This window comes from Accipiter gentilis, chromosome 22 (genome assembly GCF_929443795.1).
Source record: "Accipiter gentilis chromosome 22, bAccGen1.1, whole genome shotgun sequence".
NCBI classification, from domain to species: domain Eukaryota; kingdom Metazoa; phylum Chordata; class Aves; order Accipitriformes; family Accipitridae; genus Astur; species Astur gentilis.
In genome coordinates this window covers 3,678,801-3,703,477 of record NC_064901.1, presented here as the reverse complement: position 1 = coordinate 3,703,477, position 24,677 = coordinate 3,678,801, and the positions used below count along the sequence as shown (strand labels likewise).

The 24,677-nt window shown below is 44.7% G+C and overlaps 1 protein-coding gene across 11 annotated transcripts in view; it reads left to right on the top strand.

The window, feature by feature from the left end:
* Positions 1–846: 846 nt before the first annotated feature.
* The window catches only part of YLPM1 (YLP motif containing 1), a 38,723-nt gene continuing 14,892 nt past the window's right edge, over positions 847–24,677 (top strand). For 7 of the 11 annotated variants that reach the window (XM_049825206.1, XM_049825213.1, XM_049825211.1 and 4 more), the window contains exons 1-11: positions 847–1,976; positions 6,873–7,115; positions 8,042–8,236; positions 9,511–10,253; positions 13,315–15,729; positions 19,531–19,636; positions 21,460–21,940; positions 23,115–23,207; positions 23,614–23,788; positions 23,937–24,082; positions 24,426–24,613. In XM_049825206.1, the coding sequence (XP_049681163.1) occupies positions 924–1,976; positions 6,873–7,115; positions 8,042–8,236; positions 9,511–10,253; positions 13,315–15,729; positions 19,531–19,636; positions 21,460–21,940; positions 23,115–23,207; positions 23,614–23,788; positions 23,937–24,082; positions 24,426–24,613 (5,838 nt within the window). In that variant the 5' untranslated portion in view covers positions 847–923. The remainder of the gene's footprint in view (positions 1,977–6,872; positions 7,116–8,041; positions 8,237–9,510; positions 10,254–13,314; positions 15,730–19,530; positions 19,637–21,459; positions 21,941–23,114; positions 23,208–23,613; positions 23,789–23,936; positions 24,083–24,425; positions 24,614–24,677) is intronic. The other 4 variants (XM_049825208.1, XM_049825209.1, XM_049825215.1 and 1 more) reach the window with 4 other exon arrangements.

Genomic DNA, 24,677 nt, shown 5'->3' with positions numbered 1-24,677 from the left:
ATCAGCTGCTCCGTTCACATTTTTGCCTCTCGGGTTTATCACCAGCATCTTCACTGAAAAAAACCCAGAATCGTTCACGTTGTTTCTAGGGGTTGGAGCACCCGGCATCGCCCCCATCCCCACGCGGGGGCTGTGCGCCGTCCTTCGCGAGGCCGCAGAAGCCCTTTGCGGTTGCCCTTTCCCAAGGCCTAGCTCAGCTGGGTTTATGGCCGCGCTCCTTTCACCCTTCAACCGCTACAACCATTAATTGTCTCTGCCATCGCACCTCGGGTCACCGACACCGGGTTTGCACTAGCCGCGTAGGGGCTGAAGCACGGTGACGCCCGCTGCGCGCCAGAGCCGTTGCCGGTGGCGGCACAGCCCCCGACGGGAGCGGCGGGCAGACGCGGAAACATGGCCGCCGCCGCCCCGGGGTAACCCAGGTCACCGGCGCCCCCGCCCCCGTAGCGCCACGGCCTGCGGGAGGCCGCCGGGGGCCGGGCCGGCCGTACACAGCCTTGCCTGCGGGCCGGCGGCAGCACCCGCCTGCTCGTCGCCCCCCCCACCCTGCACAAAATGGAGCCCCCGCCCCGCGCCGCGGCCCGCTCTAGCTCCCTTCCGTCGCCTGCCTCGCTCTTGCCCGGGCCGACCGGCGGCGGGCGGGAAGCGGCGCTCCGGGCTCGCCTCCGCCCCTCTCTGTGCGCCCTGCCGCGGCGTTAGCGTCCTCCCTCCGGCAGTGACGGCGACCGCCCGCTAGGCGGCGGCGCCGCCCCCCCTTACCCCGCGACGAGGGGCGCCGCGCGACGCTCTAGCGCCCCGCTGGCGCTCTACTGCCCGGGAGGGCGGTGCGCGTGCCCGCGCAGGCGCCGTGGGCCGCACGCGCCGCCGCCGCGGCCTGTGGAAGGGCCGCGCTCCGTTCCTGCCGCCGCCGCCGCAGCCCCGCCATGTACCCGGCCTGGGGCTTGTACGGGGCGGCGGGGCACTACCCGCCGCCGCCCACCTCCATCCCGCCCCCGCCGCTGCCCATCCCTCCCCCCAGCGTGCCGCCTCCCGCCGTCCCGCCGATGCCGCTGCCCAGCTACCCGCCGCCGGGCCCCGCGCCCCCCGCCGCCGCCCCGCCGCCGCCGCCTCCTCCCGCCGGTGCCTCGGGGTTCCTGAGCCTGCAGGAGCAGCACCTGGCGCAGCTGCAGCAGCTCCAGCAGATGCACCAGAAGCAGCTGCAGTCCGTGCTGCTGGGGCCGCCGCCGCCGCCGGGGCCGCCCCCCCCGGGGCTGCCGCCGCCGCCGCTGCCCGGCTCCTTCACCGACTGGCAGCAGCAGCCGCCGCCGCCCGTGCCGCCGCCGGTCCGCAGCTACCAGAAGCAGTTCGCCCACCGCGAGCCGCCGCCGCCAACCCGCAAGCCGCCCGCCGCCGCCCGGGAGCGCGACGGCCAGGAGCCGCCCGGCGGGCACGGCGACTGGGGCGAGCCGGTGCCCTCCTCGCCGGTGCCCATGGACATGGAGCTGTCCTCGCCGCCGCAGTCCCCGCAGCCCGCCGCCCAGGCCTACCTGCCCCCGGCCCAGGCCTACCTGCCGCCCCCGCAGGCGGAGCCCTACCTGCCCCCCGCCCAGCCGCCCCCGGCCCAGTCCCCGCCGCTCCAGCCCTACCTGCCGCGGGCGCAGGCCTCCCAGCCGCCCCCCTCCTTCTCCGAGCCACCGCCCCCCTACCTGGAGCCCCCGCCGGCCACCGCCTCCCAGCCCTACCTGCCGCCTCCTGCCCAGGGCTACATGGCGCACCCCCAGCCCTACCTGCTCTCCTCCCAGGCCTCCCCTTCCCAGCCGGCGCAGCCCGGCCTGGCGCCCTCCATCCCTCCCCCGGCCAAGCCATCGCAGGCCCATTTCCCCCCGCCCCAGCCGTCCTTGCCCCTGCCCGCCGCTGCCCAGCCGGAGGCCGCGCAGGGTGCCAGCAAGGAGGCCGGTGGCACCGAGCAGCCGGACCCCTCCACCATGACTCCCCAGGTAAGGCAACGCCGCCTCCTCCGCGCTCGCCCCCGCGGCCCCGGCTGGCAGGGGGAGCCGCCAGGGCAGCGGTGGCGATTAACCGCTGCTGGCGGGTAGGTCTGCGAGTGAGGGCAGTTAGTAAACACGCCGTATTTGCATAATACTTGAAGGGTTTGGACGCAACCCGTGGAAGTCCGGCAATGGCGTGGCTCGGGCGAGTCTCTGTAGGCGCTTCTTTATCCAGGGGTGCTTGTTGGGACGTAACAAATCATCATTTTTCAAGAGCCAGTGAGTTGTTTATGGAAAAGTCTAACTCCCGGCTGAATTTAATTTTCCCTGGGGGGGTTTGTTGGTCTCTGGAGAATTGTTTTCCACAGTACAGTGTGTGGGCGACCTGCAGCGAACCTCTGATGACTTCGTCCGGCATGTTCTGAGATGCAACAGACTGTTTGCTTAGTGCACGTTGCAGGATGAGTGCCTCTTGTCTTTGGCGATTCCTTAATTTAGTTTTCTCATGGGGTCATGTTTCAGTTGTCTGCCCGATTGGTGTAGAATTATGACTATTTTAATCTTACCGCACATAGTTAAAGCTGCAGAAGTGTTTCTGTTGTAGTACATAGTTGCCCTTTGCTTAGACTTACGTGTTGTGTGCTCTACGTGCCTGATCTTCCAGCGCAAGATTGTGTGGGGCGTTGGAGGGAAGTGCTCTGAAATGCTTTTGAGGTGAAAAATGTTGTTAATGCTGTGTGCTTTTTATGTGTACGTTAGGGCCGAAATACCTGCAAAATGTTCACGTGCTTCACTTCCTAAATGTGAGCAGTTCCAGTGAACTTGGCGTGACCATTCAAATGCATTAAGTTAGGGACAATCCAGTTGCTTAGGGTTAAGCATGCACAAAGAGACAGGCATGTTGAGGTCCTCCGCTATGTATACAGGTCAGTCAGATTCACTGAGGCTTTTGCATGGGTTTAGGGTCAGCTTGTAGAGATCCAGCTGCAAGGACAAAGCTGAAGTGCATGCTTTACATTGACTTTATTTATCTTTGAAAGATACCTATTTTTGGCAAATTGGTCTTAGGATTCTGATTTGAACCTAAGTTTGCAAAAATCCTGTTGCGCCATATTGAAGTCACTGACACTTTAAATTTGTTAACAGTTGGGACACCTTTTTAATTTCCTACCAATACCTGAATATGTTTGGGAATGTATCATTTTTAAGTTTGCACCATGTAACTAATCACTGCCTAGCAAAGTGGTGCTTTCAGTTCATGAATTTAATTTTACAAAGGTTTTGGACAGTACTAGTTGATTTTTTTACAATGAGAGCAATGGGACTCATTTAATTTTTTAATGACAAAACCAAAACCTTGAAAAATCAGGTGTAGAAGTTGATGTTAATTCGGTATTGAGGCTGCTTGATGACTTCTTAAATTATTGAACTTGAGATTGAACAGTAAACTGTAATTCCTCCCCCCTTACGTAGCCTGAAACTTCATTAATGTTATTTAATTGTTCCTCAACTACTCTGTCCTTTCTGGAAGAGTAGCAAGTAGTGCACTATTATGGTGCACACATAGAAGTGGCAGAATACTGCTGAAGTTTACATTGCCTGGTTTATGAGTGTTTGCACAAACAACTTCTATCTTGAGTAGTTTGTTTACTCTCATGCACAATTCAGTGTTAATTCAAAAGGAATCTGGTACTTTGCTGGTCATAAATTTGTTATAACAGGTTGATACGATTTTGGCTATCTTGGGCTGTAAAATGAGACAGTATTTGGAGCAACAAGTCTTTACACAACAGGAATAGGAAAGACAAAGTGTGGTGATGCTTTCTTCCTGATGATATTAAAAGCCAAGTAGAGAAATACTGTAACTCGTAATTTATAAGATCCTATTAAGCCTTTGTTTAAACTGGTAATTGAAAACAATTCTTTTTGTTCTCATCCCACAGTAACAGTGGCTGCAGCCAAATAGATCAGCGTTTTTCTCTTAACATAGAAAATGCGCAATTTGCCATGACTTAGTGTTTTATTATTTCCCTTTTTTTGTCTAAAACCAAGATACTGCTCTTTGCCTTGACAATATTGTGAGTTTATAGTAGTTTATTACATGAGTATACAGTTGGATTACATTACTGGATTCTTGTGTTTCTTTACAATTAGATGCATCTTTTGTCAAGTCCTGTTAAAATACCTGTTCTATTTCTTTAATGGTCCATCTGATATTTGGGTACTGTATGCTGCTGTTTATTTACAGTAGTAAACAAATATTTGTGGGTGCATCTGTACCCATAAATATGCATTTGTCTACATCTGTTAAAGCTACCTTAGCTTTACCATGTCACCTTTCAGCAGATTGCTGCACTCTTTAACAATCCCCCTTTTGTTTTATAAAGGGTGCTAAAACATTCTTTTGCTATCCTTACCAGACAAGGACCAAGTGTGCCCCAAAATAGGCATTGTGTTATGGCCTACGGTTGCCTAAATTAATTTTGAAGTAGTCTTTTGGCGTGGGCTCTGCATTAATGTTTTTGGTGGTATGTCCTGTGGTCAGGAGCTGATAGTGCTGGTTTCAGTGTTCCCTGTAAAATGCAACAGGCACAGTCTTTTGGTCAGCCAAAGATGGAAAAAGGCATATGTTGATGCTAGTGTGTTCCTTGGGCTTAAGGATTGTAACTGGACTTGAATAATGACAGTCATCGTGAGGAGATAAGCACTCAAATAACTGAACTTTCTCCTATCAGGAATTTTCTATGCTAGCACTTCTGTTTTGCTCAGACTAAGCTGTAGAAATCTACCTTTCTGCTTTTCTCGTGCTTTGCAGATAGAACATGCAATACGTGTGTCACTGACTTCATCTGCTGCAAAAAATAGGTGACAGGGCATTATTGTAGCTCTTTGTGTGAACCCCGGTCATATTATGAGTTTTAGCCCTTTGTCCAATTGGCAGAATGAGGAGGAAACAAAATGGATCCATGGAAACAACCGTTTTGTGGCAGTAGAACATGTGCTCACCAAGCATAGCATCCAGCACCGTCATGGTAAATCACTTTATAATGCCTTTTGAGAGGGATAATTGAATCAGCTTTTGTATAGCTGAGGATGTATGCTCCTCCCTGGTGTTGAAAGTTGCACTTACTACAGCATGTTGTTGAAGGTTTTTGAGAGAGTCCATGCTGGCGCGTAAATGGACGTCTTCCACCCAAAGCCATAACAGCTCTTCTGAGTCATATTCTTGTTAAAAAGATTCTTGGCAGGAGTTATTGCAGAATCAACATGAAGTCCAAGAAGCATAGCCTCTCCTTTCACTGACCGCATCTCCAAGTTACAGCTTTACAGTATTTTTTAAAAAATACAGCTCCATGTTTAATTGTGTCTGCTAGATTGCTACCAATAGAAAACATCATTCCTGATTTGAGTGTGAGGTAGGCTTTTGAAGGAAGCTTGCACTTCTTTTAAACCTGTTTTAAGATAGGCAGAATGGTTCAGTTTTGAGAAATCTCATCAGACAGCACCTACCGCTTTGTTGTTGTCACAATTATATTTTAAAATACATGCATCTTTTGGATTCTTTTCTGTTTCTGAGTAGGCTTTATATACGTGTCTTTTCTTAAATGTGTGTGCTGGGATGGAAGGGAAGAGCAGAGGATATGAAAGATGTAGAGCAGTCACAGATTCTAAGAGGTGGTGTGAAGTTGACATGAGAGCACAAGAATGGTTGCACTAGGTCAGACCAAATGTACAGTATTTTATCATTCTGTCCTTGACAGTGACTAAAAGCAGATGCTAAGAGAATAACTTAAAAATCAAGTGTATAGCGATACTTCCCTAAAATCTAGGAGCCGCCTTAGCTGCAACTGGTGTCTTTATCTTTAAAATCTGTAGATTTTTATTCTATGAGCTTATGGAGCTGTGTCTTGAATCCACAAAATTTTAGCCCTTGCAGTGGTCTCTGGCAGGGACTTTGGAAGCACAAGGCCATGTCAGGTGAAGAGCTGCTTCCTGTGTGTTTTAAATCTGTGTCCTGCTAGTCTGATTTGATGCCTGATACTTCTTGTATTGGAGGAGGTACAGAACTGTGGGTTCCTATTCAGGACTCTTTAAGATGCACCACTACTTAAGTGTTGAGATACTTATCTTTAGACTTTTGTTCTTTATGTTGGTGTCAGCTTACAGTGCTTTGAAGCTACTGTCATCTGTCCCGAGTACTCTAATTCTAGCCTGAAATGTTTAAAACTGAAAGGTTGATCACTTCTTAAATGGATAATTTTTTGGGTGCAACCATGTCTCTTTACCTCTTCAGCTGTTGAATGAATCAGAATTAATGAGAATTCAGATGATAAATAATACTCACTATATGCTGGTTCTGATTGTTCTTGTTCCTTTGCACAGCCTTTATTCAAATGTCTCCACCACAATTTCTCAGCTGTCATTTTCACTCTGCTTGATGTCTGTGTTCTCTGTGTGTCCTCTTCATCTTTTTTTGTACATTTCCTCCTTTTTCTCTTTACTGGTCCCTTACTCATATGAGTTCTCCATTTTCCCTTCATTTTACCTGAGTTAGTCTCATAATTATAGCTGTTAGGAATAAAAAGCACTAAAAATAAATGTGGTACTTATCGCATGTCTGTACTAATTTGGCTTTTTATTGGCCACCTTTTTGCTTTTTGTTATTGTGCTCTTTAGTTGTAAGGTCTTTGAGGTAGGAAATAAATTCTGCTGCAGGCACTATGCCTCACATAGTGGTTTCTGAATTTTGATTCAATTTTCTGACATCCATTGCAATACTGTTGATGATGCAGTGAGTTTTCCCTCAAAAGAGATTTCTAGAGTATGATTCTAGTGACTGTCATGAATTAATTTTCATGGTTTTTTCCTATGAAAGGTGTCTTAGAAAATTTCTGTCTGTTGTAGGAACAGCAGCAATACTGGTACCAGCAGCACCTGCTTAGCCTCCAGCAAAGGGCAAAAGCCCATGCTCAGGGACAGCAGCAAATGAAAGGTCCAGTAGTGAAGGATACAACTGAGCAGAGAGCAAAGTCTGAAGAAGGGAAAATGAGTGCTTCAACTCAGCAATCTGAACCTCCTCCACTTAATGAATCCCTGCCTCCAGCTTCCAAAGAAGATGAGTCTTCTCTTCCATCCACTGAAACTCAGGTAGGCTTTGTAAAGTGATGCCACTCCTTTTGTTGTGCTAGATAGGACAAAGAAACAGGAAAACAGTGCCATCAAGTTCTTGTATATACTGTGTAACAATAACTAAAATATGGTAAAGCAATCTTAAAAGAACGTTTGCTAAGGACGCACCAATTTAAAAAATAAAAATACACACCTTGTATATAGACTTAAATGGTCACCCACACATGCACCAAGGAGTCCAAGCTTGACTCACACCTTCCCCAATGTTGTCATCTTTGTCTATGAGAAACGTTTTGCGATACCTAAGGGCAAAATCCAAGTACTCGATAGATGAGGAATGCTATCTTTAAGACACTAGTTCTTTATTCCTCTCTGGCAGTTTGCCAATTCTGGCTCCCCTTCTCTATGTGTGTTATAGCTTGTCTGAAAGCCAAGAACTTTGCACAGAGTATTTTTGTCAGCATGCTTAGTAACAGTTACTATATAATGGATGGAGGTCATGATTGATGTTTGAACAGATTACTGTAGGGTAGTAGATTACCCTGCAGCATGTGCTCCACTTCAGCTTACAGTGTGTGCGTTCCTATCAAGTGGCAAAAATATTGCACTCTGAGTTACTTTACCTCACCATGAAAAACCACTGTTGTCTCATTATATTTGCTGTGAGCAACAGATAAGAGATCTGCATTAATCTCTTTCCTGTAGGTAGTTTCTGTATATATGAATACTGTAATTGCTATCAGCCTAACCTTTAGATCAGGCTGTTCACATTAAGAATAAATTAAATAAAAATCAGCCTTCCAGAAGCTGTGGGTGGCCAGAACACTGAAATATAGAATGATAAAATAACGAACACTGAAAAAGTTCCTGTAGACTGGTTAGTGACTGTGGTTTTTCTTCTGACAGAAGGAGCTTTCCTTTATAGCATTTGCCTTTTTCTCTAGCTCAATATTGAACCACCTGATGACCCCGAGGAAGATTTGAGATTGCAGCAGTTGCAAGCAGCAGCAGCTCAATGGCAGCAGCATCCCCATCACCGGGTTGGATTTCAATATCAGAGAATAATGCAGAAGCATGCCCAGCTGCAGCAGATAGTACAGCAGTATCAACAGATCATGCAGCAGCCTCCACACTTACAGGTGAAACACTAAGGAGATGTGTTTGATATACTTCCTGGGTGACCCAGCACTCATGGTCTGCTGAAAAACAAGTAGTTGAATAATTTGTCATGGTTGGCTCATTTAGCTACTTTTGCTGCTTGGGTGGAAGTCTATATCCCCTTTTCCTACTGTCACTCAACTTCAGAATGGAAAAAGAATTGACAGATGGTGATGAAGCTTAAGCAGGATGAGAAATACAGGACTTTACACTCGTCTTAAGATTTTTCAGACATACTTGGGTGATACAGGAGCAAAGCTGAACACAATATTGAATTTACTTGGCTTTGAATGTTTTACTGCTGGAGAAACAGTTCAGAAGAAAGGTCAAGTAAACAGATGATTGCATGGAGTAATTTGGTAGCTGCTCTTTTTTACAATATTGTGTAGTACAAAAATAAATATGTACAATGATGAAGTAAACAGATGCCAAAAATACACAGTTAAAGTAATTAAGAAAATCAGTCTCACATTATTTTTTACTCAAATGATCAGTGAAATAAAATAAAAAGTCTTAATAACAAGTTTGGATAATTATATCAGTTGCAACCTTTAAGCTTTTAAGTAGAATTTGATTACTGTATTAGAGAGGTGAGTCAGCTTTTTCTAGGTTGGTGGAGTTTGTACATTAAGCATTTCTTTGTAGCTTGGGCTGTCTGCTTATTTAAAAAAAAATCTCTTAAGTGTGAACCCTGAAAATCTCAGACAAGATCAAGCCGTGGATATTAGGACCTGTATCTACACATAATGAAAGGCAGCCTTGAATGAAGCCTCATTTTGTCAGATCTTCTTATTTGCACAGGCTTAGAGAAAAATAAATGCTGACAGCTGAAGCAACGCTGAGCAGGTTAATAACAGCAACTGAAGCCTTGAGAAATAGCCATGTACTGTATGTATTGAAAGCATGAAGATTGATCTCGGCTTTAGCTCTTGTTAGCATCCAGTAATAATACAGCTTGGAGCCCTTTTATTATAGCTTTCTTCAGCTGTCCTGTTTAAAAAAACCCAACCAAACAAACACACACACACACACACACACAAAAACCTTTTATACTTAAATGTCCTCTAGTTATAAAATGTGTAAGTTGTCACAATGACTTTAGACATGACAGCTCGTGTTTGCTTTTGTTTCAATGTAGTTCTTCCTCAACCTTCTGCCTAAGTCAGAAATTGTGATATTACAAGTGATACTGAAATACGTGGCTCTGAAAATAACTAGACAGTATTTTGAAGCTATTCTTGTGTTCTCATTGCAGACAATGTCAGTGGACATGCAGCTGCGACATTATGAGGCACAGCAAAAACAGTTCCAGCAGCTTCATAAGGATTGGGAGCGATCAATGAACCAACAGTGGCAGCATCAGCTTCAAACCTACCCTCACAAAGACCAGCTTCAAGAGTATGAGAAACAGTGGAAGGCATGGGATGAACAGATGAAGGTTACTCAGTCCCATCTGCAGGAGAAAGTGAGCTCACTCCAAAATCTGAAGAATCAGTACCCTGCAAATGTTTCGCTGCCACCTCCATTTGTTCCATATTCTCAAACTACTCAAGGTGGCATTCCTATTATGCCTCCAACTTTACCTTCAACTACGCCTCCACTGGTCCCCCCACCTCTCTCTTCTGTTTCTCAGTTATCTAATTCCTCTGTCCCTTCAGGATCCAGTTCTCAAAGCAGTCAATCTACTGAGACACCAAGGCCAGCTCTGCTTCCCACCCCTGGTACCTATGCATCAAAAATAGCTAGTTCAACTGTCTATTCACCTTATCATTCTCAAGTAAGTTCATCCTTTGGCTCTTCAGACCATGGAAAGTCTCAAGGTCATCTTGGTAAACAAACTGTCCCTATTTCATCCGAGCAAGGATGTGGAGAACTGAAAGCCACTTCTGCAGTGTCTTCAACTCATGCACCTACCATGCAGGATAAACCAGTGAGGTCAGGTGGATTGCTTCCCGATCCTCCCAGATCAGCACGTTTTGAAGGCCCCAGAGGCCCTAGGTAAGGATGTTTTTGATTTATACATGTTCCAGGCTACAAGACTTTCAGTGATATATTAAGAAATGAAATATGTATCTTATTCTTAAATCTTCCTGAGGTCGTGTGAAGTGTGCTTGTTTGGTGGGGGTTTTGTTTTTGATGTATGTACACCGTGCTCTGTATTTATTTTATCAAAGCAAGAATAGATAGATGCCTTTCACCTGAGCATTATCTAGAATAGAATTATTTTCTTTTTCCTAGTAAAATGCTTGGGCACACTGCACCCTTTTCATTCCTGGAGACATAATCTCCCTTTTGGGAAAACAGGAAAGCTGTTGTAAATATTTGATACATCTTTGCTGTCCTTAGTTTGAAGATGATAACTCGCACTTGAAAGAGTGATCCTATATGAAAAGTGATTTAAATTCCCAGCATTTTGGCTGTGGTACTTGGAACACGGTTTAGGATAATCTAAAGCGAAAATGTTGAAGTGTTGTTTTTCAGGTGTTGCTCTATGTGGTAGCAATTTAATGTAGGCATTCTGAAAGGGATTGAGGAAAGTATTCAGATATTCAGCTGAATATACTAACGTAGCTAATTACTGGCGATTTAGATGCTATTTATTTTTTAGAAACAATAAAGTTTGTAATCCAACATGTATTACAGAAAGATATGAGAATTCAAAACTGTTGACCAGTACTTTACCTTCTAGTGTGAGTTCTGCAGCTATATGATTGTCCTATTCAGTGCACTTTTCAAAATGGCAGTTTGATGAGAGAGATAGTGCTTGTCTTAAGTACAAGTCAATGGTTTTCTACACGTGTAGCATTACTTAGCATTCAAACAGTTCTAAACAAGAGAGAAGGAAAGAAATTAAGATTTGAGCCTTAGGATCTGAGCATTAGGAGTCTTTGCCACTTTTTCTTTTGCATTACGTCATGATGGTCTTGATTTTGAAGGTTGCTGTCGTTATCTTTTGGTAAGGTACAGTTTTGTTCAAATTTAAAACTTCATTTTATCAGGTGGATGACCTGCTGCCTTATTGTAAAGCTACTCTAAAAGTCAGTGTTCTGTGTCTTTTATGTGGTTTTATACCTGCTAATGGCTTAATCCAAGGTCTTGCGTTTGGAATACTTTTCTTTCATATTTGACATGGTATCAAGTTGCAAAAACAGTATCTGTTCTGTCTGGTCATTAGTTCAAGATGGGTTGATGTGATGCCTACTGAATCAAAGAGCAGTGTTGTTCTGTTCAGTTGTGTCTATCCTTGTATACTCAAGGTTCACATGGGCCCACTTCTTGAGCTTGTCCAGCTCCCTCTGGATGGTGTCCCATCCCTCAGATGTGTCAACGGCACCACTCAGCTTGGTGTTGTCTGCAAACTTGCTAAGGGTGCACTCGATCCTACTGTCTGTGTCATTGTTGAAGATATTAAACAGTACTGGTCCCAATACGGACCCCTGAGGGACACCACTTGTCACTGATCTCCATCTGGACATTGATCGGTTGACCGCTACCCTCTGGATGTAACCATCCAGCCAATTCCTCACGCACTGAACAGTCCCATCTATGAAATCCGTATGTCTCCAATTTAGAGAGAGGGATCTTCTGGGGGACCATGTCAAAGGTCTTACAGAAGTCCAGATAGATGACATCTGTAGCTCTTCCCTTGTCCACTGATGTAGTCACTCCATGGTAGAAGGCCACTAGGTTGGTCAGGCAAGACTTGCTCTTGGTGAAGCCATGCTGGTTGTCTCGAATCACCTCCCTGTCCTCTATGTGCCTTAGCATAGCTTCTAGGAGGATCTGTTCCATGATCTTCCCAGGCACAGAGGTGAGGCTGACAGATTGGTAGTTCCCAGTGTCTTCCTTTCTACCCTTTTCAAAATGGGTGCAATGTTTCCCTTTTCCCGGTCACTGGGGACTTCACCTGACTGCCAGGACTTTTCAAATATTATGGAGATTGGCCTGGCAACTATATCAGCCAATTCCCTCAGGACTCTGGAATGCATCTTGTCAGGTCCCATAGACTTATGTATGTTCAGGTTCCTCAGGTGGTCATGAACCTGATCTTTTCTTACAGTGTGAGGGACTTTGCTCCCCCAGTCCCTGTCTTGCAGTCCATCCACCCAAGAGGCGTGGAAAGAGAGGTTGGCAGTGAAGAAGACTGAGGCAAAAAAGTTGTTGAATACCTCAGCCTTCTCCTTGCCCGCTGTTACCAGTTTGCCAGTCATGTTCATGGGGGCGGGGGGGGGGGGGGGGGAGTATGCTTTCTTTGATCTTCCTTTTCTGGCTGACATACCTATAGAAGCCCTTCTTGTAACTCTTTGCATCCCTTGCCCAGTTCAGCTCCAGCTGCACTTTGGCCTTCCTGACCCCATCCAGTGAGACGCAACTGTGAATCCCAACCATCCAAGCAGCTTGACTTTAGACATGAGTTCTCTATTTTGTGTAAAATGAATTTAATTTGTTCTAGATAAATATGATTGCATGAATTATTCATTAGTTTGCCTGACCCATTTCCTCATGTTCAATAATAGTTCTAACTGCTCTCAAAAGGAATTTAAAAAGTGATGCAATAAAAATATATTTGGTTTAGGCATATTATCTTGCGTGGAACTGGGCAATATCACAGTTTGTTGCACTTTCTGAAAGGATCTGTATTTAAAGATTTATCTAGATAGCATTTATCACCATAGCTAAGTAGGCTTGTTCCATATTATCAAAACAAAAGTTCAGCGAGAGTTGTTGATTGCAACAAAACTTCTGTTAACAAACATTGAAAGCTTTTTTTCAAATGAGTGCCAGCTTTCTGTGTCAGTCAGGTTTCAGTCCTGAGATACTTAAGCCAAATTTCCTTTTAGGGTTACATAACCTGCAAGTGGCTTAGACTGGTCTTCAGTGGACAATATTGAATTGAAGAATATGTCTGTGCTTCTGCACTGGTTCAGTAGGGATTGATCCTAAGGCATACTAGGATTCATCAGTTAGAATTGACTGGGGGGGCGTTGTGTGTGAAACTCCTAGAGGATTTTAACATGACTTGTTCATTTGAATAAAATTGCTATTATGTCATCTATAGATTTGATGGACCTCGAGGAAGAGGATATGACAAATTTGAAGGCTCAAGACAGAGAGGGCCTCGTTTTGACTCCCAGCGCTCAGAAGGATACAGGTCACGTTTTGACCGACAGAATACAGATGGACAGTCTTCAAGTAGATGGGGGACTATCCCACGAGGACCAGCAGCACAATTTTATACTTCGACAAATGCATCACACGGACATGGTTCCCGACCTGGTGGTCCACGGTGGAGGGGGCCCAGGCCTCATTTGGGACAGCAGCAGTCACAGACAGATTCACAGTCAGAAAACAAAGAACCTTTTACAGACGTAGCTGGCAATCAGCAGACTGTAAGCAGAACACAGTCTACTCCTGATGCACAGAGTGCAGGTCCCGTTGAGCCAAATGAGGACCTGACAAACACTCCACAGGAACCATCGAAACCTGAAGTCAAAGAAACTATTTCAGACCCTCCCAAAAAGTGGACGTGGAGTTCACATGATCCTAACCAGCAAGTAGAAGAGTCCAAAGCCCCTACTCCGCCTATTCAGAACCAGAAATCAACATGCCTTTCTAGTAACCCTGTAGCTTTGCAGTCGGGTATTGCAAGAACAGGTGGTGCAGTAACCCCTGTAACAGGAAATCAGGATTTGGATTCACCAGACAGCCAGTTGATTGCTTCAGATAGCACCCAGGGCCTACCTGGACCAGAAAGCAGAGGGAAAGGGCCATTTATGCATGAAGATAGAGGCAAGGGACCAGTAAGCAGAGGAAGGGGCCAGGGCAGACTGGATGATGGCCGTGGCAGAGGGCAGGGGGATGGCCGTGGCTGGGGAATGGGCCGTGGCCGAGGGATGGGAAGGATGGATGGTGGCCGAGGGATGGGGAGGATGGATGGTGGCCGGGGTATGGGAAGGATGGATGGTGGTTGGGGAATGGGCAGGATGGACGATGGCCATGGCCGGGGAATGGGCAGGATGGATGATGGCCGTGGCAGAGGATATGTATACAGAGGCAGAGGGCAGGCTAGGCAGGCATCCATCCGTGGCAGGGGTATGTTCAGGAGAGCAGGCAGCAGGGAGAGGATGCCAGATAGGCGGTCAGGCAGCCGGGAGAGGATGCCAGATGGACGGTCTGGCAGCCGAGAGAGGGGACTGGGTGGACGGTCAGATAGCCACGAGAGGGTATTCTCTAGCCGAGACAGAGAGCTAGCTGGGCGGACAGGCAGTCGGGACAGGGGACGGGCAGGGAGCCGGGAGAGAGGCCCAGTGAGGCGGGCGGGTAGCCGGGAGAGGGAGCCCATGCGGCGCGCAGGTAGCCGGGAGAGGGAGCCCATGCGGCGGGCGGGTAGCCGGGAGAGGGTCCCCGTCAGGCGGGCAGGTAGCCGGGAGAGGGTCCCCGTCAGGCAGGCAGGTAGCCGCGAGAGGGGCCCAGTCAGGCGGGCTGGTAGCCGGGAGAGGGGTCCCATCAGGAGGGCAGGTAGCCGGGAGAGGGAAGCAGGAAGATCTGAAACAGGCAATATAGATAAACCCATTCACCTAGGAGATGATACTGACAAATTGCCTCCATACCATCGAGATGAGGCACTCAGGGGTTCTTGGGGTCATGAAGATGATAGAATGCAGGAGGAATTTCCTTTAGACAGTCAAGATGACCCTTCTTTGGAGCATGAGCGATTGGATGACTGGGAAAGAGAACGGTACTGGAGAGATCACAACTCTGATTATCAGGATGATTCTGTAGATGCTTATGACAGAGATGACAGGTTGCAACCCCACCATTCATTGCCTCCGTTATCTCCCTTGCCACCGCTACCTCCTTTATCATCTGATCACGACAGACGAGATTCATGGTGGGATGACTGGAAAAGACCAAGAGAGAGGGAACTCGAGAGAGATCTAGATAGGACTGGAAGATCCTCAGATATTTATGATCAAGATTTAGACAGAGAATGGGATAGAGACTGGGACATGAGACCTATGGATGACAGAGAAATGGGGAATCGTGACCTGGATATCCCCCCTCTACCACCATTACCACCTCTTCCACCTCTGGACAGATACCGTGAAGATAGGTGGAGGGAGGACAGGAACAGAGATCATTATGACAGAGACCTCCGAGACAGGGGGGAGCTGAGGATTCGAGAGTATCCAGAGAGATATGACACATGGCGGGAGAAGCAAGACTACCTTCCTGAAAGGACTGACTGGGAGAGGGAACGGTTGTCGGATAGGTGGTATCCAGATGATGGAGACAGACTGCGGTCTTTAGATGATCATTCAGATTCATCCCTTCCTCCACCTTCACATTCCTCTGATATGCTGGGAGCGGATTCAAACCTGGACTCTGACCAGTCCTTGGGAGGAGTGATGGTCCTTAGCCAAAGACAGCATGAGATAATTCTGAAGGCTGCCCAGGAGCTCAAAATGCTTAGGTGAGTTGCCTGGTTCTGTCACTTTGGGTGGGAATTCCATTCTGTGGAGATGGTGCTCCTTTCCTAATTCGTTCCTCGATTTATGCAGTAATGGCTTCATTTCTTTTCGCCACAGCATCATAGTAGGAACTCATGTGGAACAAGTTATTTGGAGTACCTCCATCACAGCTTTTGTGGATTGACTTTTTTTTTTTAGACAGATGGTTGTCCCTTTCCCCATGGATATGGTATCCCCTGTTTGTTACTTTCCAGGAAGATATCTGTCCACATCACCTGACCAATCTTTTTGTTATCCTCAAATGAGCTTGTTGATAACTGCTTTTTAATACTTGTATGTCAAGATCTACATTAATGTGGTTCTTAATTCACACAGTAGGACCTGTTTAATTTTTGATACGGCTTACTTTTCAATTAAAGCATATGTGGGTTTTTTCTCTTTTTTCTTTTTACAATGCTCCCTCCTTTGAAATCCAGCATCATCAGTGAATAATTTTGTTAAGTTTGGTTGATCTTAGTTCTGAGGATCAGCATAACAGCAGTGATAACAATCAGGAGGATATGAATGCAAGAGTTCACCAAGACCACATTTGAGAAAGCAACTATTAGACTCCCTAAGGCTTTAATAGGTATTTATTTCGAAATAAGTAATAATCCTCTTAAACATCAGAAACATCCTAGGGCTCAGTAAATTTAGTAATAGTAGAATGAATGGAGCACATATCATCTGTCCAAATGCTATCTTTGCAATTCGGTGCATGGGTTTAGGTGCATTAAATGTTTGGTTGTGTTTTTTTAAAAAATATGAAAGATGAGTTTCTTTGACTATTTCAGTGAATGAGATTTTTCAGAGGAGATTGTAGAGAAGAGAGGAAGCATCTTGGAGACAGAGGTTCATGTCATTTATCCTATTCATGAGTTTCTGAGAGACAGCTAAGGATTGGTGCCTAGTAAAGACAAGGGTTTAATTTCATAAATAAGATATTATACTGTGGTGGGTTGACCCTGACTGCATGCCAGGTGCCCACCAAAGCTGCTCTGTCACTCCCCCTCCTCAATTGGACAGGGAAGAGAAAATATAACAAAAGGCTCATGGGTTGAGGTAAGGACAGGGAGAGATCATTCAACCAGTTACTGTCATGGGCAAAACAGACTCAACTTAGGGAAAATTAACTTAATTTATTACCAATCAAACCAGAGTAGGGTAATGAGAAATAAAACCAAATCTTAAAACACCTCCTCCCTTCTTCCTGGGCACGGCTTCACTCCCGAATTCTCTACCTACCCCCCTGAGCAGTGCAGGGAGACAGGGAATGGGGGTTTCAGTCAGTTCATCACAGGCTGTGTCTGCCGCTTCATCCTCTTCAGGGGCAGGAATCCTCACACTCTTCCCCTGCTCCAGCATGAAGTCCCTCCCATGGGAGACAGTCCTCCACAAACTTCTCCAACGTGGGTCCTTCCCACGGGCTGCAGTTCTTCATGAACTGCTCCAGCATGGGTCCCTTCCACAGGCTACAGTCCTTCAGGCACAGACTGCTCCAGTGTGGGTCCCCCGCAGGGTCACAAGTCCTGCCAGAAACCTGCTCCAGCGTGGGCTCCTCTATCCACAGATCCATGGGTCCTGCCAGGAGCCTGCTTCAGCATGGGCTTCCCACAGGGTCACAGCCTCCTTCGGGAACCCACCTGCTCCAGCGTGGGGTCCTCCCCAGGCTGCAGGTGGATATCTGCTCCACCGTGGACCTCCATGGGCTGCAGGGGGACAGCCTGCCTCACCATGCTCTTTCCCACGGGAGCAGGGGAATCTCTGCTCTGGTGCCAGGAGCACCTCCTCCCCCTCCTTCTTCACTGACCTTGGTGTCTGCAGGGCTGTTTCTCTTTACATGTTCTCACTCCTCTCTCCAGCTGCAGTTTCTGTGTTGCAGCAACTTTTTTTCCCTTCTTAAATGCATTATCACACAGGCGCTGCCCCCATTGCTGATGGGCTCGGCCTTGGCCAGCGGCAGGTCTGTCTTGGAGCTGGCTGGCATTGGCTCTGTCAGACATAAGGAAAGCTTCTAGCAGCTTCTCACAGAAGCCACTCTGTAACCCCCCAGGTACCAAAAGTTGCCACACAAACCCAATACTTATGCTAAAATAATGGGCAATTAAAATGAATGTTTTGTTATCGTTATTAGACTTACATTAAACCATGCTGAAAGATAACAGAGACATTTTGCACTTTTCTTGAAGCTGTTCTGTTTTCAGACTCATAAGATTGCTAAGCATCTGTCCCATATGGAGGGCCTTAGCTGCATGCCAAAATGCAAGAAAAATTATTTTAAAAAAGGAAGGGAGAACTTTTTTCCTGAATAATTTAATCTTTCACTGCAATTAGATTAATCCAAGAGTTCGGAGCAACAGATTGTTTTCAGCTTCCTGACTTTCCCGTTGCCTCAGGTTGCCAGGTATATGGTTTGCTGTTTAATGTGACTAGCTGCAAGCCAGTGGACTTAAGCCAAGGACCATAGTTTGTGAATCACTACTTAAATGAGTAATTTATTAGGGCTGAGATACTTAAACATAGGAACTAAAATGTTTTTTGTTAGAAAGTAGATACATATACCTCTTTCTAATCCAGTAGAAAGGGGAAATATAAACATGATACTGCTGATACTGCTTTTTAATTGAATATGGGGGTAATCTTAAAATTAGTTACACTGGTACTTCTCATCAGGTTCTTATATGCAGATGACCCCAGTCTGAACAGTAGGAACAACTTTAAGGGAGAATGCTTATGATTTTTTTTTTCCTTTCTTTGAACAAAGAGTTATACCAGTAGTGTGGTACATAACTGCTTTCATCTCAAAGGTAAAGCCTTCATCTGGCTTTGCTTTTATTGTGTATAAAACAGCATATTCTGAGCTGCATGCTGTTCTATATTTGTCATCTGGTATATTTCTCCTAAGCCAGGTGTAAAGAAGACATAAGTGCTAGCAATTGCTCAGTTTATTCTTTGTACTAATGCAGCAATTGGGATCCCTTCCTGTAAGTCATGTTCCCCTTGTGCTGGACACTGGACAGATGCATTGCCAGTCAGGATGGTCTCTGTTGCGTCTAGTACAGAGGAATCCCATTCTTAGTTTTTCTTTGAGAACTACTTTAATACGCACAATTAATATGAACAAAGAGTTATTAGCAATAAAAAAAACTAGTTAAAAAAATGCTAACAAAAACTGAAAGGAAAGGAAATCATATTCAATAGAACTTTGTAATCCAGTGGTTGTAGTATTCACTGCTGGTCCTGGTCTCTGCTCCATAGCTTATGTACTGGTTGTATATTAAATAGCATTTTGATACATAAAACAAGGAAACAAAAGTTAAAATCATCGTTTGGTTTTTAAGTATTGGAATCTCTGTTGTGCTTTGGCCTTAATCCTGTTAGCATGTGAACCAGAGCACTTATGCACTCATTTCCAATGGACTTCTTGTTTGCAGAAGGTGTTGGCAGAAGCTAAAAATCCAGCTTTGCTCTTTACTGTCAAAGTGGAGTAGCTCTGGCTAAGCACAAAAGCATAACTGCATGTCTCAGGGGAAACTTGTGATCAAAAAAGGATAGAGCTAGTGCACTAAATACCTCCATGGTTAGGTGGATGTGAAACGGATTTCTGAATCACAGCATTGACTCTATAAAGCCTGCTGTGTCCTTTTCTTTGGACTCAGCCCCTGATGTTAGTGTAATACGTGGTTTTCACTGTGAGTATTGATTCCTTTTAATTTTTCATATAAGCTACAGACTGATAACACTTTCTTGTGATTCATGTGCAGAGAGCAAAAGGAACAGCTACAGAAGTTGAAAGAGTTTAAACCTGACATTTCCACACAGGACTCTCCGAGATCACAGAACACAAGCACAAGGCCGGGTGCCTTTCAGGTAAATTCATCTTGTATTAACTTAGTAATATGCTGGTAGTAATTACTATTAATGTGTATGTCAGATCAGTTCTACACTCTGATGGTCAAACTTCTCTGTGGAATGCCTCCCCAGCAGCCCTTAACAACCTCATCAATTCTCTGTTGAGGCAAAGCAACTTCTTAGTTTCTTGAGATTTTTCAAAGCCTTTTCTACTCATTCAGTCCACCATGTTTTCTGAGCATGACCCATTAGGGACAGTAGTGCATGAGGATCAACAGCGTACATTGCTGTGGGATGATGTGCAAGAATAGGTGAGCTCTTCCAAAACAGGGGCATAAGGCTCCTGTTCCTTGCCTAAGTTCTGACATCTTGCTCTGCTTTTCCTACTTTAAGAGCTCTCTCCTCTTTGAAGTTAGAGAAATTTGAGGATAGGTCCATCAGAAACTGAGATATTTCAGTGTAGAGTGGGCATTAGTTTTGTGTTTGCTGTCTTTATTGGGAATTCTCATTACCCTCTGGAATATCATAAAGTATATGGTAGCTCACATTTGTGCACCTCCATGACTTCATCTCCTGTTATGATGCAAGTCATTCCTCTGCTGCTTAATCTCCTGGTTGGTTCTGGAAACAATTCTGAGCTGCTTATATTTGTTTTTTTTATAATTTGTACCCAGTCAGAAACCAACTGAACTTCTGCAGTCATGTTAACTCAGGTTAATCCTTCCTAGAATGAATAAACAATTCAGTTAAATGTATGTTGGAGGAGATACCTGAGTCGATGCACAGTCTTTAGTCTTCATCACATTTTAACCCAAAAGTTACTGGTACCAATAAATTTAGCACTAATGACCTCTGGGTCTGACATTTAGCCAGGCCAAGCTTTGTTTGTCCCTCCCTCCAGAGAAGTGTTATGCAGTGAATAAGGCACTTCAAGTTTTCTTTTTGCCTAGGTGACCTCTTCCTTGTTTACAGTGTCTATAAAGTAAAATAATGGAACAGTTTTGCCACCAAGAGCTGCAGGTATGTTGATGCCTTTAGGAAGTGACTTTACTCAACTTTGATACAAAGTATCTCAGACTACACCCCTCTGCCTAGAGGTATTCAAACAACTCTTGTCTTTCTTGGGATTCCTGCCTTCAGATTTCTGCTGTGACTTTGAACTGCTATTACAAAGTTCAGCTCTGTATCTACAACCATTCTGCAAGTTTTGTTGCGTGTTGCTAATAAGGCTGCCTGTAACTTGGCATCTGGTGTGATGCTGAAAATACTCTTGAGACACAGCACTTAAGGTTCCTTAGGGGTGTTTGGTTCATGAAGGGGGTTCTGTTTTTCCACTGGGCAAGACCTCCCCATTTCTTATGTTTATCTCATGTTGATTTCATTATGGGGTTTCCAGGTGTTTCTGCTTTCTGGGAATTTTTCCAGTGACTTCCAGAAAGAAGCTGGCCTTATCAATCCTTTTGTGCCTCACCAAGCTGCCCTACTTTCAGACTTTTTCAGCCTCCTCACAGACAGCAGGAATCTTTGCAGACAGCAGGAGTGTTCGGGAATAAAACCATAGACACTTTTGAACTGAGATAGGCCTACTGGAGCTTAAATTGGTAAGGTTATTTTGAAGCAGAAAATAAATAGTATTTAATTCTTCACCTATGTGAAGACAAACACCAAATTAATTCAGGCCACCGGTTCTTGAAATATTGTCCTCCTACCTGTAGCATCTTGATGGAGGTACTAGAAAATGCTTATGATTTGATTACCGATTGCCATTGTGCTTACTGACTTACAGAGGATAAGAGAAGGTTAGTTTACAGATCTACATTAAAAGTGCTTTCTGCATCTAGGTCTCTTCTCAGCTATCTTCAGAGGCACCAGTAGAAGCCCAAGCTATTAAAGCTTCTCCTGCTGTTATTATAAAGCCTCCCGTGTTGTTCAGACAGCCCACCCCTGTGACAAGACCAAGTGCCCCACTGACAAGGCCTGCTACACCTATGACAAGGCCACATGCTCCAGTTTCTACTCCAACTACAACCCCAAGTCATGGTCAGTCTTTAAAACCATCACCTTCTACTGTGGAACAGGAACGCTGGGATGAGGATTCTTTCCATGGACTCTGGGACACAAATGAGGATAAAGGAGCAAATATGGAGTACGAGTTGTGTAAACAGGAGTCAATGATGCCTCCAACCGTCTCCTCGCCTGTGAAAGTACCTGCCGTTCACACCTCTGTTCCGTCAGCTGTACCAGTGTCCCTTCCTCCAGTTATTCCTCCGGTTCCTAAAGCACCTGTAATTCAGCAAACTGTGGATTATGGCCACGGACGAGGTGGGTACTACAGTGTATTTTTTTGATCTGTAACGGAGAGCTAATTAGTCCTCCTAGCTTCTTTCTAAAGGAGTGTGCCATGCAAAGCATGCCGTAGATGTTCTGCAGCTGACCTGTAGGCTGCTTACATTGCAATCTAATGCTAAGCAATTCAGTTTTAAGGAGTCTGTAACCTCCAACCTTGAGTTTAATGTTTTCTTCAGTGCTGTGATTATGAGCTATTTTGTGTGAACTGAATGGTGTATAGCCATGTCTGCTTCCAATAAACACCAACTGATGTGATCACGTTAATGTGATATGTTTAGATTGATATTGATACTTCCCTTAATCCCTTTGTGGCTGAGTATGGAAATAACTGTGCTAGAATGTACTTTGGATTGTTACAGTTCTTAGGTGTGACTTACTAACTTAAAACAGAATGTGACTGGTGTTTGCATTATTTATATACTGCTTAATGGGTGTGAAGTAGCCTCTAGATAGGGAGGGAGAGACAAAGTCCTAGGTCTGAAGGGTGTGCACCCTAAACGGTTATTTAATACATAAACAGCGATGGGCTCTGACATTTAGTATTGAGCTTATCAAAGCTAAAATTCAACACTAGTTTTTTAATAGAATTAATTTCCCTCATTCTTAGTTTTTAACAGTGAAATCATGTTGTAAAGAAGTTCTTAAATTGTGCATTGTCACTTAAAGAGCATTTTTTTCTCTCTCTAAGGTGCCATAACATGAATTGAAGCCATATCAATTCCATTAAGTAGATGTTTTACTAAAACCTGTTAGAAAAATTTTCACTGTTGTGAATCTAAAGTGAGCATTTCAGTTAATAGTCTTGACATTACAGTAGTTCTTCGAGTTATTGAAACTTTCAGAGCATTTTAGCGTTTATAATCTTCTGACTGTGCATGCTACTTGAACTCATCTGAAAAGGCAGAATTCCCATTCTTAAGATAAAGTGGTATGCGTACTTACACACACACACTAAAGCTTCAGACTTCAAAAACTATGGTGTTACATATTTATGTATATCTCTTTTTGCATTATCCATTACAAGAAATTTGGTAAGTTATTCCAGACACTTTTAATGCCATTGACTGATTGCTTTTCATGATAGAGGAAAGGAAATGGAGGAAGGCTGTTTTAAGACCTTAATTATTTTTTTATTATTTTTAACCAGATATAACTACCAGTAAAGTGGAACAGATTCCATATGGGGAGAGGGTAACCTTGCGTCCAGAACCTCTACCAGAGAGGCAAACATTTCAAAAAGGTAGGGGCGCTTGGCTAGCCTTCAGACAGTTAGTTAGTTCTTAAGAAAAGTTTTAAGGCACTAAAAGTGTATTTTAAACTAAGTAACTCTTGTTTAAGCTACAACCACATTATTTTCTTCAGAGGCCCATAAGAATAACAGTTTATATTGTCAAGAGGAGTAATGCAGTCAATGACCTAGCCACTTTAAAAATTCAGTTTTCTAGCTTTAAGTAGGATTGCATGGTACGGTTGTCTGTTACAGTTTGGAAAAGAGATTCAGTGGCTGATTAAATCCATTCTAGCCCTCACCTCATATGTTTCTGTATACTTTTCTTGTACTCTTGTTTGTTGCTTTTTCTTCAAAAATAATAAAAAATTCAGAGTATCTTTTAGTGGTTTGGATTTCCATGGGTTTCTCCTTTCAGAGCACCCTGGTCGTTACAACAGAGAAAGAGATCGTGAGCCTTATTTTGAGCGTCAGGGTAATTCCAACACAGATCATCGGGATTTCAAGAGAGAGCGGGAATTGCACAGAGACCGTGGTTCTGTGGACTATGAACGAGAGAGATTTGAAAAAGAGCGGCATCCCCGAGATGATAGGTACGTGGTTTTAGAAGACTATTGAAATCAATGCAATTCAGGCTGTATCGAGTATTAGGCTGTCCATTTTGCCTGTGAGGTGTGTGTTTATTTCTCTCTGGAATCCATAGTAGAAATTCTAGAAATATGCAACATACTCTTTTCACAGGGTTCTTCCTACTACACCTTCAAGGACTCAGTCTTACCGTGACAAGAAGGACCATCCCTCTTCCAGGCGGGGTGGTTTTGAAAGACCACCATATGAACGAAAGACAGATCGCCCAGCATATGATCATGGGCCTTCCATGTTTGGAGGTACAGTTTCTCAATCTTGAAGCCATGATAGAATATTACAAGAAATACAGCCTTGCAGAGGTGAAGATTAATTGATTTGCAGTATTTCTTTGTTCAGAATATATAATTCAGGAAAATTTATTTGGGTGGTGTCATGTAGTTTTGTTTCTCAGTGGTGATGAGATGAGGAACGCAACAGTTACATACTCTGCTAAAAAATATCTTTGGTTGCAATAGGCTTAAGATTAGAAATTTGAATTATTTGGGGGACAAATCTGTGAATTTATTGTAAAATAATGTAGGTCTGTTTAAATCAGCTCAGCTGAGTATGAACATCTTAATTTTTTTATTTTACTGAACTAAGAAAATTCTTCTGTCCAAACACTGGAATTTGAAGGTGATCGTAGAAATTACCCTGAGGAAAGGATTCCTATTTCTGCTCCGTCAATGCCCCGTCAGCCACCACCTGCTCCACGAGTGGAAAGGAAACCAGAATCTAAAAATGTAGATGATATTTTGAAGCCACCAGGACGGGATAGCAGGCCAGAGAGGGTGAGTATGCATTCTGAAAGCAACAATCAGTTTCTATGAGGTCTGTATTCAGATAAAATGCTCA